At 41.4% G+C, this 19,418-nt stretch overlaps 1 protein-coding gene across 5 annotated transcripts in view; it reads right to left on the bottom strand.

Annotated features, from left to right (window-relative positions):
- The window catches only part of ZNHIT6 (zinc finger HIT-type containing 6), a 211,618-nt gene that overhangs the window by 150,400 nt on the left and 41,800 nt on the right, over positions 1-19,418 (bottom strand). For 3 of the 5 annotated variants that reach the window (XM_084852042.1, XM_084852041.1, XM_084852043.1), the window contains one exon: positions 7,912-10,624. The exons of the other annotated variants lie outside the window; for them this stretch is intronic. In XM_084852042.1, the coding sequence (XP_084708168.1) occupies positions 10,548-10,624 (77 nt within the window). In that variant the 3' untranslated portion in view covers positions 7,912-10,547. Of the gene's footprint in view, positions 1-7,911; positions 10,625-19,418 lie in introns of those variants that run through there. 5 annotated transcript variants of the gene reach the window in all.

Genomic DNA, 19,418 nt, shown 5'->3' with positions numbered 1-19,418 from the left:
GATATATGTTCTAGGCTCCACCTCCCTGGAAGATATTAGTTAAAGGGGCAACACACTGCTTCTCAATAAGGCTAGTTTGTTTCTGGCAGCCTCTGAGCTGGTGTGGTGGTGAAAGCAGGATGCCCAGAATTGAAGGAGTTTCTGAGCAGTCATCTGTATCTGATATACCTAGCTGCATATTTTGTATTAGATTGAGAAAACAGGGATGTGCACTAGCTGGCAACATCGCTATCATCAAAGACATGTTAGGGGTGTGTTGTCGTGATGTCTTAGCTTCCTGTGTACTGTGAGTTTTGTTGAACAAGTACTAAAGTTCATATCACATGGGCATTAAGCAAAGCCACAAGGCACTGAAATTAATAGAAATCATGTGTGAGAAGACACATGGATCATCGAACTCTCTCTCATGGGCAAAATTTGTGAGGCGTGTGGCGGAGAAGCAGCTTCAGAAATAAATGAAGAGACGGTGACATTTCTTCCAAATTTATTGGCAGTGCTCAAGCAATAGAATTAAAATGGGAAGCATTCCAGACGCTGTCAGGTGATTGCTGGGAAAAAAGGATTGACTTCACCTGCAATACAGATGTAGCAACAAACCAACATGGAGGACTGGGGCCAGTTCAACTCACATTCTGTGATTGGCTCACATTCTGCAATTGCAATTTGACACTTACAGCACAATCCTATGCATGTTTAGACAGAGAAAAGGCCTACAACTCCCAGCATTCCCCAGCCAGCCATGTGTCTCCTCACTAGCAGATTTAAATGGTAAAGTAGACTTTGAGAAGTCACTTGTATTTCCAACATTTTGTCAAATCACTGCAAATCTGAACAGAATTCAGAATGGATCACCCAACTGGATACTAATGAGGGGGACAACTCTGGCTGTCCAAACTAACCTTAATAAAGACGCTGAGGTTTTCCGATACATCAGGTGAAGCTATATGGTGTCTCTATGCAGGGAGAATGAATACCAAACATTTTTGAAAAGGAACATACTCAGAAATTTGCCTTTGGAAAGTTCAGCCCGGCTGCTGGTTATAGCCAAACTGGTATGCCTTGCTTATTCATAAAAGATTCCTCATGTCACTAGTGGGTCGTGGCCCACCATGTGAGAATCACTGGTGAAAGTGTGCTACAACTCCTGAAATAAGGCACTCCACGGGGAAATGCAGAGAGGAGGCAAATGAAAAGGCCATTAAAAGAAAAGCACAGAGGTTGAACAGTCACAGATCGAATACGCAAGTTTTTAACTTCCACCATCTCAAAGTGGGGTATATTCTGCATCTTCTCAGAACTGGCCAAATTCCTAGCTGGTCATAAATCACCTGGGAAACTCAAGTGCCAGGTTTCTGCATAACTTTTCTATTTGGTGGTGGTTGTTTTTTTTAGTGGTTTCATGGCTCATCCAAGCATAGTCAGACAAGTGTGTATATAGCCAGGGTCACCCAATACCATCAGGTTACCAGTGTTGCCCAACCTCAAGAGTCTTCTTCCTTAAAGAGGGTGGCATCAAAAATTCAAATGCAGCGCGAATTGATGGAAGTGGGTGCAATAAATACGTTTCTCCTGAAAAACTATCAATCATGTTTGAGATTATATATCTATATCCATGAGACTTTTTTAAAAAAATCTCCCATTATGTAGAGCTGTATAACATCCATTTCCTACAGGAAGTTGTTTCTCCAACCCTCTTGAATTAGTTTGTCCTCAGATTTTACATTTTTAATTTCAGTTCAAATTCTGCAACAGTGCAATTTTCTCCCCTCCAAAATTGACCAGGTCTGCTTAGTCACCCCTCTACAATTCCAGAAAGTGCTTCAAAATTATGTGTGCCCAGGAGATCTGACCTCTTCAGAAGTGTAGAAGCAGCTATGGGACAGCAAATCATGACAGACAAAATAAGTAGCTTCATTTAATATGTTCACACTGAAGGCAGCTAATACAGTTTGTCAGTGTTATAAATCTGGATTACTTAAAGCCCTGAACTGCCATTTTTATCCTTTGCTCTTATCATAACACCTCTGAGACACAGTCTAAAAGGTCATGCATTTCAAAAGGATACACAGAATTATACACAAAGTACACTAAATGGTTAGAAAAAAAATGGAAGCAATGCACTGAATGGATTTTAGGGCAGAAATGCAGTGACGCTAAATAAAAATGGAAGCAAATGTTGAGATAAAAATGAATATCCATCAAGGCCTGGCTGTTAGTATGGTTCGTGTCAAGGCCTCAAAAGCAGCCAGTCCACCTGCTGTCCTTCTAAGCAGAGGGCACACAAGGTTATAGGTGGCCAGGCCGGGGGAACTCCAGATGCCTGCATGCCATTCAGCATTGTTCTATGGAATTCGCACAGCGGGGCAGATGTGAATTTGGAGACTAGCCAATGCCGAGGAACTGCACAATTCCATGAGCCATGACTGTGCACCTCCCTGCATTTCTGAAGAATCAGGGCGCTTCTGTCCAGCATCCTGGTATGGTAGGAGCCTGTACTGATGCCTAGATAAAATCATAAGTATTGCAGCACAGGGGAAATGACAAAAGTAATCGGCAGAGTATTATTGTACATTCATCTGTGAAAAATTCAGAGCTCATTACTCACTTTCTCTTAAAGCAGGTGACTTCTAAGAAATGTACAAGACCATTATCTACCAGACCATGATATTTACCTGTATATTTTGTATTTTTTACCTTGTCTTCAGATCAGGTTTTTGAGTACACCACATGGGTGTTTTTTTTTAAAGTCCCACCAAGAACTGGCCCGTGAACTCATACTCTTGGCCAGGTAGGGTTCAAACCTCAAGCATTAGGCACCCCTGCCACCAACACAGAAGTGCTCAGATTCTCCGAGTTAGAACAGATTGGTGTTAGTTAACTCATCATCCATAAAGATTCTAGGAACAGTCATGCACTCCTACCTCCCAGACAAGGGAGGAAAATGGTTACCTCCTCTTGGGCCTCATTAACAAGCATAGAGATTACCTCGAAAGCATTGCCTCACTGCTACCTTTCTTGTGCCATCTCTTCACACAGAGCACATGCAAAAGGCTGCCATTTGTAAATGGGTGGGTGGGTGGGTAGGAAGAGAAACTGTCCTGCTTGGAGCATAAAGTAGAACAAGATGGGGTTGTTCTTCTCCCCACCCCTTCCAGCCTAGCACTCTCCTAGAGGGGTGTGGGTGTATGTCTTTACCATCTTGTATAGATGCTACAGCAGTCTCTAAGAATAAGAAAGAAAATCTATCATTCTACTTTTATCATATATAGTCTCTGAGCAAATTAGCCCAAATGATGTGACCAGAGCTCACATGTGAAAAAGCTGTACTATATGTTTCTCTTGGTAATGCTTAAGAATACAGCAGGCTATGACCATATACTGTGTTTAATGTGACTAGAATTTGCATAAACAGAGTTAATTGTCCACTTCCACATGATGCCATGGAGAATGTGTGCAAACTGACAGCATAAACAGGGAATTTTACACATTGCCTGGGCTGTATGCATAGTCTCCAAGTAACGTAAAGGATTATGCCTGGATTGGCAGTGTAAACACAGTATTTTGTACATAACCAGTCCTTTTCTTTGTTTAAACTCTACTTGGAGACAATGCATATTGATCAGGCAATGTATGAAACCTCACATTAAGTTCAGTTTTCCAGCATCACTTAGAGACTATGGCTATTGACTGAGCAATATATCACATTCCCTTCCTATGAGGGGTAAGCCATGAGGAAAAATCATTTTCATAATTCCCAGAGAGATCTGTATAGTGGGTATAAAATTCTAAATCAGGTTATTAAAATAATCTGTAACCGTGTAAACATTTACAAATTACAGTGCAATCCTAGGCATGTCTACGCATAAGTAACTCCTAGTCAGTTCAATGGGGCTTGCTCCCAGGTAAGTGGGGCTAAGTATGCTGCCTTAGACCTGGTTCACATGATACAACAGCCCATCAAGTGTTAATTTACCCTTGAGCAGCTGCGTGTGCAGGCCGCCATTACGAATATGCGACCCCCAACAGACTCATGGTCTGTTGTAGGTTATAAGAGGATTTCTTAACCCTCAAATAACCTCTGCTGGCTGGGTTCATACAACCCCCTGGTTGGGGGCTGCATTTTCAGTCTTGTTGTGCAAACTGGTCTGTTGTCTCTTTTGTTTTAATCTACAAATACGGTCTACACTGGTGTGTCCATGTCCCAATACGGCATGGAATATGGCCTGAGCTGCAGAATGCAGAAGTCTACAGTTTAATTTCTGTAATGAAGGAAGCCTCTCAGAGTTAATGAAAAGACTCCAGTGAAACATCACCCAAACTTCTGGAACTAAATTTAAAGCCACTACTGGCCCAGATGTTTTACAGAGCCTGCAAGTCTATGGTACATGTCTCATTTGCCTAATAATGGCAATCAGTGTTGGAATTTTCAATGCCATACTGGATATCAATCAAGAATATATTAAAATTGGGATTCCCCTTCCCCCAGTTCCAATCTAAAAGGAGAGCATTTGGGGAGTAATTTGAGGAACAAATCCTACAGACCACTGCAAGATGTCTGGGGAAGGAAAAGGAAATGTTTCTAAAGCCACAAGAGGGTCTGTATGTAATTTCTCAGTATTTCAAGTGTTAGCATAAAAGTATTGATTAAAAAGCCTATTAAAGGATATTATATTAAGGCTGAGTAACAGAGTGAGAAGAAAAATAAGTCTGATCCAATGGAACCAGGGGCTTACAGTCCACACAGTTAGTATGGGAAATGAGCCTTAACAAAAACATCTGAAAAAGAGATGCCATTTCCAATGGATCAGCCAAATAGGAACACAACACAAGAGTATAGGCTTGCTACCAAATAATATAGCTTGGCAGGAAAAGGTCTACCTAATTTTTTATTGTAATTCCCTTATCACCTGAAGCTACCTATTCATCTTGTGCATTTATGTAGTGCGGTATTTGCTGCACTTTGCTTGTTTGTCTTGCATACATCTGATTTCCTTCCATTTCATTGCAAACGTCCATGAAATAAAACCATATGCTCTGCCATAGCAACATTGTAATACAAACACAGAGTAATCTTTGTTCACTGGAGTACAACAGTTCAGTTTTTTTTCTTATTAACACAATCTGCATCTGCATGCAGTTCAACCAAATTCCATAGCAACCACACAAATACAAATGAGTGTGTGTGTGTGTGTGTGTGTGTGTTTTGGGGAGGGGGGATATTTTCCGGGAAATAGCTTGGAACTTTAAAAGGCAGAATGCAGTTTACAAGCAAGTACAGCTTGACCTGGGTAGCACTACTGACTATAAATGGATTCTTTGCATAGGTCTGCTTGTAACACATACAAGTCTTAACTTCTATAAACTAGAAATATGTTAATTTTCATCTGAGCCTCGAAAATGAGCCTCTGTTGTACTAGTATTGTCTCAAAATAATATTTTGTGAGTAGCATCCCTAAGAAAATGGCTACACATCTGAAGCTCTACTTCTGAAATCATCTGCAAATCACACTGCAACTAGTGAGATTTATTAAGTTTGCCTGTGGTTGAAGAAGTAAAACCACATGCTTTGGATGCTCAACTTCCCTTACTCTTGCCTTTAGATGTAACTAAGAGGGGTACAAAAATAATCAGAGGCAGTACTAACCTTGCATACCTAACCTAGAAGGTAAGATAAGGAAACACCTGACACATTCCTAACATGTAGAAGATTAAAAGGTCTCAAGATTATAAGGCCATCTAAAACGCTCTTTCCACACCTCTTGATCCATATTCCTGACCATTTGAAAAGGCACCTTTCAGTGACTATGCTTGCAAAATATCTAGGACAAGTGTGTGTGTGTGTGCGCGTGTGTGCGTGCTGGGTGGGGGGATCCCTTTTTGTATTGTCTTGCACCATAGAGCTGCATAACATTATCATGTGATACTATCAGAATGTTGCAACTGGTGAGCCACAACAGTTTACTGGAAGTGTGTATGGAAATCCCATCTTAAGCACCGGTAGTTCATTGCAGGATAGGCTTCAGGGGTGGTCCACTGATTACTTTGACTGTTGGAGCTGTATGGACTCATGATGAAGTGCTTTAGAATTGCCTCTCTTTGCACATTCAGGAAGGTGGTTAGCAAGCAGCTAGCAGAGTGCTGGGAATCCATTTTGTTTGAAAAGGTTACTGAGCTATGTCCCCTGAAATTAGCCATTTGGCAGGAATGGAACTCTTCACATTTTGAATTGTCGTGGTCTAGTAATGTGGCAAGGCATTTTGGTTCAGTGAACATATGCAAAACATGACCATACTCCATCCACTTATCATTCCACAGATTCTGCCTGTCCCGTGGCTTTCGTGGTGTTCCACCTGTTCTGGATGGGGTTGCACTCCCCCTGAAGGAGCAGGTCTGTAGCTTGGGGGTCCTCCTGGAACCATCATTGTCACTTGAGGCTCAGGTGGCCTCAGTGGCACACAGTGCCTTCTACCAACTTCAGTTGGTGGACCAGCTATGCCCCTATCTGGTTAGGGATAACCTGGCTTCAGTTGTCTATGCTCTGATAACCTCCAAGTTAGATTACTGCAATGCAATCTACGTGGGGCTGCCTTTGAAGACAGTTTGGAAGCTGCAGCTTGTGCAAAATGCAGCGGCCAGATTAACAGGGACCAGAAGGTTCGAACATATAAGACCGACTATGGCCTGTTTGCACTGGCTGCCTATATGCTTCCGAGGTCAATTCAAGGTGCTGGTTTTAACCTATAAAGCCCTACACAGCTTGGGACCGCAATACCTGATGGCACGCCTCTCCTGAAATGAACCTACCAATACACTATGTTCAGCATCTAAGGCCCTCCTGACTGCCTTCTCCAAGGGAAGCTCGGAAGGTGGCAATGAGGGAGAGGGCCTTCTCAGTGGTGGCCCCCCATTTGTGGAACAAGCTCCCCGAAGAGGTCCGCCTGGCGCCAACATTATTATCTTTTTGGCGCCAGGTTTAGACCTACCACTTTTCCCAGGCATTTGGCAGCACATGATGAGTTTTATTTGGTCCTGGATGTGTCTTTAGTTACGTCTGATAGTTCGATGTTGTTTTTAATTATACGTTGTTTGTGTATATTATTTGTGGGCTTTTGTGGGTTTTGTAAATGGATTTTAAACTTTTTATATTGTATTTAATGTTTTAACTTTGTAAACCACCCAGAGAGCTTCGGCTATGGGGCGGTATAGAAATGCAATAAATCATACTTCATATGTAAAGGATTACATTTACGCTGCCCCCCCAAGTCAATCCACATTGATCTGTAGGTCACTCTTTATTCCTAAATACAGAACTTGCTATATGTTAAGGGCAAAAGTTACATTAGGAGACGCTCAGCTTTCTTTCAGTTATATGAATCTGTGATTTATCCATTTTGAATCCATTAATATAAAGCAATTAATACTTCCCTTGCTCTTGGCTCAATAAAAAGTGATATCATCAATAGCACTATCAATTTATTCATTCTTTTCCCCTTTAGGAAGTAAGTCTGAAAAACAGTGTCACCATTTCAGATTTCAGGGAGTAGGGAAGTACTTCAGCATGGTGGGCAAGATTCCCAGCACGCTTCACCCCGCTTTCCCTGTCTCCTTAATGGTACCCCCACAAGGTCTCTAGTTAAAATCTTAGGGAACCAGCTACAGTGCAGATAGTACTTGGCTAGACATATCATTGGTCTCACTCATAAGTGAGCTTCACATACCCTATTCCTTAGAGTCCTCTGAACAAGCACCTAATTTAGTAAACAGACCACATGAGTTGTTTGGCTGTTGCTTTGGTATTTCACCAACTTTCTATGTGTCCTGAAACCATTATGGAGCTTGCTACACAACCCCACCTCCCACTTTGCTAAAATAAAGACAACAAAGCCATCATAATACATAATACCCTTTCATGCGAGGACAATGAGCTAATGTTTATTTAGTACTTTGAAGCTGCAAATGTACCAACACAAGAGCTGAAGTTGCTATTACCATAGCACTTTTTCCAGTGCTTTGTCCAATCTAGCTTTAAATGACTCAGTTAATGAGATGCTCACCATTTCCCCAGGGAGACCATTGCGCAGTGCAGTTAAACAAGTTGTTGAGATTTTTAGGATATCCATCCAAAATCTCTCAGCTTTTTAATTTGTGTGGGTTTTTTTTTAATTGAAGTCCAACCTGAACCATCTGGCCCATTTGGCAGATATAGTTACAATACACCAGTGTCTTATGGTTTACAACATAAAAGAATGGAATATGGACAGCCAGTGGATCAGGTAGCTACCAACATTTGAGTGGCTGCAAGTAATTATCCATGGAGAAGCCACATCTGTGTTATGCTGAATCATTACATACAACTTAAAAACATAATCTGTTTAGCCAATATCAAATACATTTAGCAGGTCATTTTAGAATGAAAGATTTGCAAGGCATATATTATGCCTTTGCAAAAAATGACAGGTTTAGCCTTTTCCAGCTGCATTAGGCAAATACCTTTATTTTAAGCTGTATTTTAAGCTTCCCCAGTCCTGACACCAACTTCTAATGACGTATATTCTTTAGGGCAGTCTTTAAACATTGTTGCTCCAGTGTTACATCCAGAGCTACCCTCCATACAGTGGCAACAACTGGTGCATGGAAAAGTTATTTCTATCTGGTGAGACAGTTCCTTGACTAGGCATTCTTTTCATTCTATAACATTCCAAGCCAATTTAAACTGTTATCTGTCCCGGGCACTGGGAAATCATGATTACCCACAGCAGTAACTACCTTAAGTGGCATCCAAGGGAAAGCAGGGACAAAGCATGAGGGACTCCACAGACAGCAGAGAACAAACCAAGGAACAGTACAAATCATGAACTGATTACACATTTTAAACTATTCATACAAAAATAATGCAACACCTTCCCTTCCAAGCCCATTATCCTACAGAACATAAAGTGCTTTGTTTCCTGAACACCACTTCTAGATAAATTAACAATATCCCAGAAACATGCTTAGGAAAGAAATGCTGAGCATTAGGTGTCCTCTGTGCAACATCAATTTGCTTTAGCTTCTATACGAAACCAAAGAAATCAGTGTCTTATTGGGCTGCTAATCCTGTCAATAGGCATACCTGGGCAAGGAGAGGAGAAGATTCGGAGATTCAAGATAATTACCTGGCGTGATAATTGTCATTGCCAAGCCACTATGAGGTGATGTTTTGGGCACGGCAGTTGATCCTTTGGATGATGGATAGAATCAGGGAGACATAGAGCTTTTCTACACGAGGCTGTTAATCTGCTGTAACTACTTTTTGGTTTCATCCCAGAATTGAGATCCGAGCGCTACACAAAGAGCTTTTCCTTTCCTGCTTTTCTGCCTCATAACCTCCAGGTGGTGCTGTACTATAGTGGAATACCACAATTACACAAGTAGGAAAACATTTTCTTTCACTTTCATGAATACTCAATTTTCCCCACACTAAAAAAACCCAGGAAAGTCCTCTTAAAAAACAGAAATGAAACTGGAGGATCATGACAGCATCTAAAGAACCCGGAAACAACTGTAAGAAATGATGAGTGCACAATAAATGCCTCATGTAGAAATGTTCACAATAAGATTACTGTTCACCATCTTATAAAATCTTGATGAGCTGTGATGCAAAAAAGCACAGAAAAAATTCAAGTGACCAGTCACTACAAAAAGAAAAAAAGTCAATCTGTGGAGACTTCCCCTTGTCAGATGGTCATTGGAACTCACTTTGCTGAATTCTCTGTGAACCAGTTTGGCCAATTAAGTCCTTAATAATAGCATCTTGCCAAACAAATGTTCTACTAAACAGAAGGCAAGACTAAACATCTTTCAATTCCTTTCATTCCTGCTGGCTGGGAGGGTCTCTGCTGCACCATAAGACTGGGGTGATGTATCTGGCTTTCAATGATACCTTAGATGACTTCTCTTTCTCTTGCTTCCTTGTTTTCAATAAACAGATTTTAAAAGAATTCAACGCTCCTTAACATTTACTTTGTGTGTATTTTTTTTAATCTAAATTGTATGATCAATTATATGCACATTGGAAGCTACTTTATTCCAAGTCAGACCGTTAACCCATCTAGCTCTGTACCTAACCTGGTTGGCAGCTGATTTCTCAAGCCAAAGTCCTTCCCCACTCTGTTACCCAAGATTGCTTTATGTAGAGGTGCCCAGGACTGAACTAAATGGGGATGAAACTAAACATGAAAAACTACAATAAATACTCAATAAATATGAGTATCAATAAATACTCATAGATACAAATTAACTGAGGTACAGAAGTGTGTGTGGGGGGGAAATAGCAAGTATACACAGCTGTGAAATCCTATTATTTTGTCAGTAACTTTCACAAAAGGAAGCTGAAGTTAGGCTCCTTAATCTTTATTAGGTATGTGCACATAAACAGATAATACTTTTCAACAATTATAGATTTGGAATGTTATCAAAAAGATGGATTTTCAAAACCATTATCACTGTTGAATATAAAAGTCAGGCATAAAATAAGCTGCTCCAACCCCACATCTGATTTGGTTTCTTCAGGAGCTGTCATGGATTTCACCTTCTTCCTCAGATGAACTTTCCTTAATCAAGTCTTTACTGGATTTACTGGCATCTAAAGTTGAGGGGAAAAATTACAATAATTACACAACTGATTCTGAGCCAAACCAGCCCTTGTTTTGAATCCTCCATAAATGTATCTGTCCTAGCAAAATAACTATCAGTATGAAGCACAGAAAATCTGGGCTTCCTATGATTTTTTTTTAAATTCTCAGGGAGAGGAAGGTAGATAGAATGGGAAAAGCACCCCACCCCCAAGGCTGGTAAGCTAGCCTCCAAATCTTAAATCAAGGGGAGGATTCTAATGTAGCATATCATAAAAGAGAACTTACAAACCAAGGAGCAGAGATAGAACAGATGCACTTAAGAATTCATATGCCGACCATGAAGGCAAAGAATTGATTCTGCATCCTCCTACCTTTGGTAGGAGGGAGGAGCCCAGCAAGAAGTCCAGCTCAAGAGTAGCAGCATATAGGTTGGAGAGAGATCCCTGCTTCTTCCAGACCAAGGATAACCACCCCACCCTCCTCAAACTAAACTAGAAAAGAAATCTGCAATCACACAAGGAATTAGCACAAAGTGTCTGGGCTTATCTGTCTTCCTTCCCTTGAGAAGAAAATAAATTCACAGCAAGTCCAGAATCTTCCTTCCCCCAAGGGAAAAAGGGCAGCTACCATGGAGATGTTGAAAAGCAGTACATCCTGGAGACGAAACCTCCTATGGCTGACTCCCTCTAGGGATGCCAATGACGTTCTATGGCTGACTCCCTCTAGGGATGCAAAATTCTTTGTAGGACTTTTGAAGACAAAAATGAATTTATTCTGTAGTTTCTGGTGAAGGTATGTCCCAACAGCCAGATACCCACCCTAAATTTCTCCTCCAGCAGAGTACTTTCCGAAGAAGTTACTGTGGTAGCAGCTTCCCCTCATATTATGGGCAAGAATGCCCTCTAGCAATGGAAGTGCCACACATGTAAGCCAGGGTGATACATTCTCTTATCCAACATGCCATAGAGGCTATGGACACCACTGTGTCAAGACCAGACTTCATGAACAAGACACACTTTGAGCTTTGTTGATAACAAGGTTTGATCCTGTCTATGTAGAATCTGAGAGTCCTGCATACATCCACCATGTGCCATTCTCTTTCTAAGGCAGAGGTAAGGTGTGGATAGAAAGAAAAATGAGTTCCTGCGTGCTGTGGGATATAGATATGATATCTGTGATAAAAACTGGATATAATCACAGAGCCCCTTTGCCTTGGTGCAAAATTCTTTTTGCCCTGCTCTGGAGATAAGAGCACCTTGTTCTGACAAGCTACCATATTCAGTGTGAGAATTCTCACTGATGTAGATCTCAGTGTTTCAAAGTGAGGGCATCTGACCTTTCAGATAGGAACCAGATACAATGTTGAGGTGGGAGACCACTCTCAGAAACCTGGAGATGTGTGGATGACTACTCAGGAGGCCCATTCCATATACTGTCCAAGACTAAACCTGCCTACTCAAGTAGGTTTCAGTCTGCTAGACTATCTTAAAGAAACTTAATGACGACCACAGGAATTGCTGAAAGATTTTTGTTGTTGCTTTGACACTAATTGATGAACACTTTGCATTTATTGATGTATATTCTATTGCAAGAATGATGCCTGGAAGCCAAGAGCATGTCTATGGCCTTCTGGGAATAGTCTTCCTGATTAAAGATACCATTCTCAGTTAGCTTCAGAAGCTCAGGGTCTAGGATAACAAGGGGCCTTGATGGAGAAGGTTCTGACATCCATCTTGGCCACTATGGCACAATCACAATGACTTCTGTTCACAGGTCTGATGACCCTTGCAACGAGGAGCAAATGAAATGCAAAGAGAAATCCCATGGACTACTCCGATCTCAAAGAGCCTACCAGTTCTACTTCCCCATCACAAACTCTTGCAGTAAATTCGGGCAGCTTCTCGTTGTCTGGTGACACAAAAACATCAAATTATCAAGGTTGCAAACCTGGAGATTGGCCTGGTGAACACTGCATGGTTCAGCGCTTGTTCCACTAGTTCTGGCTTTAAGTGACTGAGCTAGTTGGCTTGGATACTGAGGATCTCTTTCATGTGTGCCACTAGGACCCTGGATGAAGAGGAAATGCCAAATGGGAGAGAATAGAACTGGAATTGCTGTTGCCTATAACTGAACCAAAGGAATTTGAGATGTCAGACTGGGATGTGAAGTTAAATCTCAGAGACCTGGTGGTGCCCCTGTCTGGGGCAGGACAGATTTGAATGAAAGGTTTCTATCCTGAGATAGAAATTGCATTTGACCAGGAAGTGGTTGATATGATTCAAGGCCAGAATAACCTGTGTCTGTTTTTTTTTTTAGGGACTCTGAAGAGAGAAAATATTCTACTTTTCTGCACCTGAAGAGGGACCAGCTGAGTAGCTGAAGAACTGCTTTTGAGATCTGTTATTGTTTGGAAGGGTTGCTGGATATAAAACCCAGGAATAACGTGTCTGAGTGTTTTCAGAAATTTCCAAGCATCTCTTGGTCACCATGTCTTATGAAATCTGTCCGAAGGTCTGAAAAGCCAAGCTCCAACCAAATCTCAGATGGGGGACAGCGAGGCTGAGTTGGACTTCTTGCCTGAGTACTGTATTAATTGACTGGACTTGGATGTTGATGCTGTTGCATTGTTCTGAGTTATTTTGGGGGGTCAAGCCCAGCATGAGTCTGTCTGTCTGTCTGTCTGCCAGGAAGTCATCTAAGGATTGAGAGGAGTAGCCCCTTCCTGACCATGGGAAGGGGAGTTTCCCATGGTAGCTGCTCTCCTTCTTCGGGGGAAGAAGGACTGTGCTTACTTTCGCCCATAAAGTGAATGGTTTCCATTGACTCTGTAGTTAAAAGTACAGGGGTTGTAACTGGGGACACAGTTGAGATGTGGAAAACTGGCCCTATAAATGTCTCCCAAAGAAATCACTGACTGTATAGGAGGAGAGGTCATGCAAGACCTGACACCTCCTGTTCCTGCTCCAGTTGGGGAGGGGTTATGGAAGAAAAACAATGGATCTCTGTGTACTTTCCCCACAGGTCCAACAGAATAAGAATAATCTTGTGTGTGCACATTTCAAACAGAAGATGCGACCTGCACTGCATTAGACACCCAGAATGGTTAAGAGACACAGTGAACTTTGTTTTCATACACATACACACACACACACTACCCTCCATGAGAAGATGACAGAACTGAAGTGCAAACTCCATAGTGTGCTTTTTGATCAGAAATAGTTTACACTGTTATTTATTACATTTCTATACCGTCCAATAGCTGAAGCTCTCTGGGCAGTTCACACAATTACAGCCATAAAATACAATAAATAAAATATAAAAGTTTAAAACGACAGTATACAAAAATAAAAGTAATAACCAAATAGAAGCTAGCAGCTAGATTTAGAATACAATATCAGATTTAATGGGGGAGTTCTATGGTCCATCATGGTGCAATGATGAATTTTTGTCACAGAGGTCTTTCTTGCAGCCTTCCCCAACCTGGTGACGTCCGTGATGGCTGGGGATGATGGGAACTGTAGTCCAACACATCTGGAAGGCATCTTGTTGGGGAAGGCTGTTCTAGTGTTTCCCTCAGGAGATTGGTTGTGGAACTTTTTTATTTAAAAACGGCAACATATGTACGGAGCAAAAAGAGATTGATCATCGGTACTATAACACTTCATTACACTTTTACCTTTAGTTATAGATGCTTGAATAAAATAATGAGGCAGTTTTTCTATACCCAGTCATAACATCCAATAAGATTGTATTGTCAGGCAGTACTGTGTTTGGTATTTTGCTTGATTTCTGATTTACCCAGAGGACTGTTGAAGATTGTTTCATGTTGGAATTCTTTCAACAAAATTAAGATATGTTGCCATTTTGTATATTTCAACATCTCAACATAGTGCTTGCATGTCTAATAGCCAAAGAAGATGTTATGGATTCAAGCTGTCCAGAGTTCCAGGACTGACTGATGCTTGGCTGATGATGTTATCATATGGAGCACTCATTTCCTGATGTGCTCATCACCCTTCTCCTTCTTCCACCCTCCAGCTCACCCCAATTCTCCTGCTACAGCCTTACCATCCCCTCCTTAGATGAGGAAATAAACATAATGCTTCTTGTGGGTGTTTCAATAACTGACATTGCTTAACACAAATTAGCCTTTTTGTATATATGATGTCAAGGGTTCCTATTTAGAGGATTACCAGGAGGGACTGAATGGGAAATCATTACTGAGCTGTCCAGAAATGTTGTGCAGGTGGGGAGCATGGATAATACTATGACCTAGTGGGCACCTGTATAACTTCCATGGAATCTTAAAAAAAAATAGTGTTAAATCTTTGAATGTTTTAACCCTTGCTGTAAGATGCCTTGAGTCCTTTTTAGAGAAAGGACTCTCATAAATCTAAGAAATGAAATGAATCTGGACAAGAAAATAAAAGGACTTCACCAGAAACACCCGAGGTCACGTTCTCTCTACATTAAATCTAGTGTATCATCAATTCCCATCTATATGCCAGGTATGTACTGAATACTGGGATAGAAACTGTTGCATCTTCTATAATCTTTCAGAGAGCAATCCTATGGCCGCTAGACAGTGTCTAGATGGCCATAGGATTTGTTGGTTTCTGGGAACTGAGCTTGGAGCCAGGGCTACAAGCTCAGTTCCCAGGAACCGCACTCCCCGCCCCATTGTAGGCGGCATGGTTCTTCCCCATCTCCGCTCTTGTAACTGCAGCACAGAGTGGGTAAAAGGGGAGTGTTCCCAAGGGCAGGGAGGGGAGGAGACCTCAGAAGTGTTGTTATGACACTTCCTATGCGTCGTCTGGTCTCCCTGCCTCCTGCTCCGATGTCCTCAGCTAGACAGCCAAAATTGGCTGTCTAGTCACAAATGCAGGGCAGCTAAAATGCAAAGGAGAGGATCCCTTCATGCTGTGTCCACCCCTGCATTGGATAGTTGGTCGCCTCCAAATTAGAAGGCAGACAACTACCCCCATAGGATTGTGCCCTCAGTAACTCTAGCAATGACTGTGCCTTTAGACAGAAATATAAGTACCTGTGTTTTCTTTAATCAAATTGAACATCATAACTAAATGAAGCAGTGTAAACAATCTGTGCAATGATACTTACAGAACTGGCCGCTTTTTAAATGGCATACTTGATTTTACAGTGCATTCATACAGGAATTATGATTCCTGTATAAATCATAATTCCTTCTGTCAATTTTAAAGAACAAAACACACACACATATGCAAGATAAATATAGAAAGTTTGGATTTAATGTACTGCTTACCATTACAAAAGTAATTAATGAATTACTAGACATTCAGAGACAAGAATATCAATTCAGAATTTTGCTCATCTCATTGCAATGCCTATTTTAAGATCTTTTCAAGGTGACCAGAACAGAAGGTATGTGCAGTTTTGACAGGCTCATAAATCTCTTCGAAGTACCTGGGTCTCATAACAAAAGACTCTTCAAATCTTTCAATTTGTTTCCCAGAAGTGTTTGGTTTTCCCAGAAGTGTTTATCCATGACACCACTTAATTTTTTATACAAATAGGTAACATTCTATACAGGCAGCAACCAAATCATGCAAACTCAAAGCTTGCTTAAAATGGCTGAGGCTCATTTGAAATCAGCTTAACATCAAGGTTTTGAATGTTTAATTGCCCATTCTTATTAGCAAGTGCCCACAAGTTTTTCAGCAGGGAAAAGATGACCCATATTATGCGATTAGCAGCTAGATTAAATCAAGTTCTCTCTATGTTCAAGCTACTAAAAACACTTGCAGAAAAAAGCTTTTTGAAAAATATATTGACCAGGTTCAGATGACACATTGTGGCTCATTGTGGGTTAACCTATGATGAGCCGCCGGGTCCACAGGTACCAGGTTGAAAGTGCAACCCTTGCTCAGAGATTGTTGTGTTGTGCAAACCCAATGAGCATGGGTTATACAAGGGTTGAACAACTCTCATATAACTCTTAAGACAGACCATGGGTTATGCGAGGGTTGTTTAACCCTCGTATAACCCATGCTCTCCAGGTTCGCACATGACAACCCTGCGCGGGGGTTGCATATGCAAAATGGTGGCCACACTAGCCCTGCATGCACCACAATCTCACTGAGGGTTAAAACCCACGTGGATTGAATCCCATTGTAGGTTGCTGGCTTCAAACAGCCCGACTGTGATATAAACCACCTTGAAACTGGGAAAGGGTTGTGTATGTGTATAAATATATATGGACAGGAGCAAGAGAGACAAGGTGGGAACTCAGGAACATTTTTTTAGAAGGTCATGCAATATAATTCATTGTCAAGCTACTCTGTTGTTAAGTATGCCATCCCCTATTGACTGAATAGACACTTGTTTTTGCTTTCTAAGCCAGTGAGTCAGTCTGGCCCAACAGGGCCTTCCCAAAGGATACCCCAGCTGCTCCTGTTGCATCTATAAAAACAACCCCCAAACAGTTGATCAGGCTCCATGGGGTTTGTCCCAAACTTTTAGCAGAGGACAGCAATCACACTCCCTTCTTCTATGTATGCAGCTACACTGCCTGTTGAGGGTTGTGGATGCAGCACTGTAGTACTGTGATTTACTTGAAACCAACCACTGAAACCTACCCTGAAGTACCTGATCTTGCACTCCGGAGTCAAAAACCGAGAAGCCTACACCTTTGAGAAACCTCTAGCTACATTCTGTACACCTGCCTTAGCCAGCTGCAAGAATCCTGCCAAGTGCTCCAGAGCTGAGAAACATTCTGTAGATTATCTCTAGACAGCCTGTTCTTTTCATTTCTAAGTTCCACTTCCAAGCCAATAAGGCTTTCTTAAAAAACATCAGTTAAAACATCCAGACAATAAAATGATGCAATAAAGCCCTGCAATAAAAAGTTTCAATCGTAAGACAGGACATTCAACTAAACACACAAAGCAGGGAACTAAAACATGGTTTCAGTTGAATTTAAATTTCTTCCATTAAGTACTTTCAGCTTCTGAAAAAGCAGCAAATGCCTACCTAAGCAGAAAGGTCCTACCCATCTTCCTAAATGGGAAGGATTTAGGTAAAGGATGAAAGCAGCCTCCGACAGAAAAATACACTACAAAACGCACTGGAAAGTTTCTCTGAGGAACGTGAGAGATTCAGTGAGAATGGCACAAAAAAGCAAAGTTAGCTCTTCATCAGGCTAGATGGTAAACAAAGTGTGTGTGTGTGTGTGTGTGTGTGTGTGAGAGAGAGAGAGAGAGAGAGAGAGAGAGAGAGAGAGAGAGAACTGGATGATGTTGAAACCATGGAGTCAGCATTCAGGTAGTCATGGAATGTGGGAGGAGATAGCAGGCATTCATATTGGACTTGAGTAAGGGACAAGCCAACACAGGACCTAGTGAAACTCAAAAGACTGCACACCGTTTTGTGACATTTTGGTTGGAGTAATAAAGGTATTGCCCTAATATAGATTTTGGATTTTTTCCAATGAGAATGGCAGTTCTTGAAATGTCACCCCTGGTTATTTCAGTTAATTCCATTTGTACTCAAAGCAACATGCCTGGCTGCAAAAGGTCTGCTCATTAAGATGCCACTGGCTTCTTCAAAATTGGACCTGGCAACTGACTGACACTTGGATTGTTCAGTCAAGGCAAGGCAACATCACTGATTCCTTCTTTCTTGTCCTGACTTGCTCATGTTCTCTCTTCTTTCCTACCTACGCTACTCAGACATATCAGCTGGAGAACATATGCTATAAAACAGGAGAGTTCCTCATCACGTTCAGAGTGTAATTCCTTCACCAGTAATTACTGTCAGGGTCCATATAAAGCGACCAATGTGAGTGCAAGGGAGTGCTCATGTGAGGGGTACACTGTGCAAACGTATTTGCTGTGGCTACTTCTACCACTTGTTCTGCTATAACCAGAGCCAAACCATTAAATTTTGCAGCATCAGCAAATACTGAAGAGCAACCAACAAGGGGAAGTAGCATTTCTATTACTTATTTTCAAAAATAAAGAATCCAAAGGTGGGGCAGAAGACCAGAAGTTCTTAAATGTAAAGTTTAAAGTTTTTAAATTTAAATAGCGTAGGGGTGGTTTGCACAGAAGGGCTTCACTTCAGATTTTTTCTGCTAAGTGGTGTAAGTTTGTTTATATAACATCCTTTTATGAATGGGTGGACACAAAGGTTACAAAAGCAAGGTGGTAAATGGGTAGGCCTAAGGGGGCATCCTAAATGCTGGCTCTGCTGACGTTATTTCCTCCAACTATATTACTGACACCATAAGTCAACTTTAGTCAGCTAATTCTAAGTTTCATTTTACTTTAAAAAGCAACTGACCATTTCTGAACTTCTTTCCACTTAATTCTTAAATACGTATTTTGCATTAGAAACTGGAGTGATTAAGTTGTTTTGCATAACCTGGATTGGCCTTGCTCAGCCCTAGACCACTCAGTGCATCCTACCATGCTTTCTAGGAGATTAAGTGTGCAATCCCATGCATGTTTATACAGCAAGAAGTCTTACAACTTCCAGCACTTGTCAGACAGCATAGGTGGCTGGGGAATGCTGGGAGGTGTGGGGCTTTTTTTTCTGTCTAAATACACGTAAGATTGCACCCTAAAGGAAGCTTTGGGAAAGGGTCTATCCTTCTCCATAGGTACAAGCCAGAAGACTGGAATCCCATATGTTTGGGCCAAGAGTTATTATTAAATCACATGGGCAGTAGCAAACTTGCCTCTGAAATAAGCAAAGGGTGTCTTACAACCTGCCCTTACCTTGCAAGACTCCCTTTTGTCACACCTATGTAGTACAGCATCCTGT

This window comes from Heloderma suspectum, chromosome 4, assembly GCF_057233095.1.
Source record: "Heloderma suspectum isolate Gila_16-S chromosome 4, 16-S_ref, whole genome shotgun sequence".
Taxonomy (NCBI): domain Eukaryota; kingdom Metazoa; phylum Chordata; class Lepidosauria; order Squamata; family Helodermatidae; genus Heloderma; species Heloderma suspectum.
The sequence above is the reverse complement of the archived record's forward strand: the minus strand, read 5'-3'. Positions and strand labels throughout refer to the sequence as shown.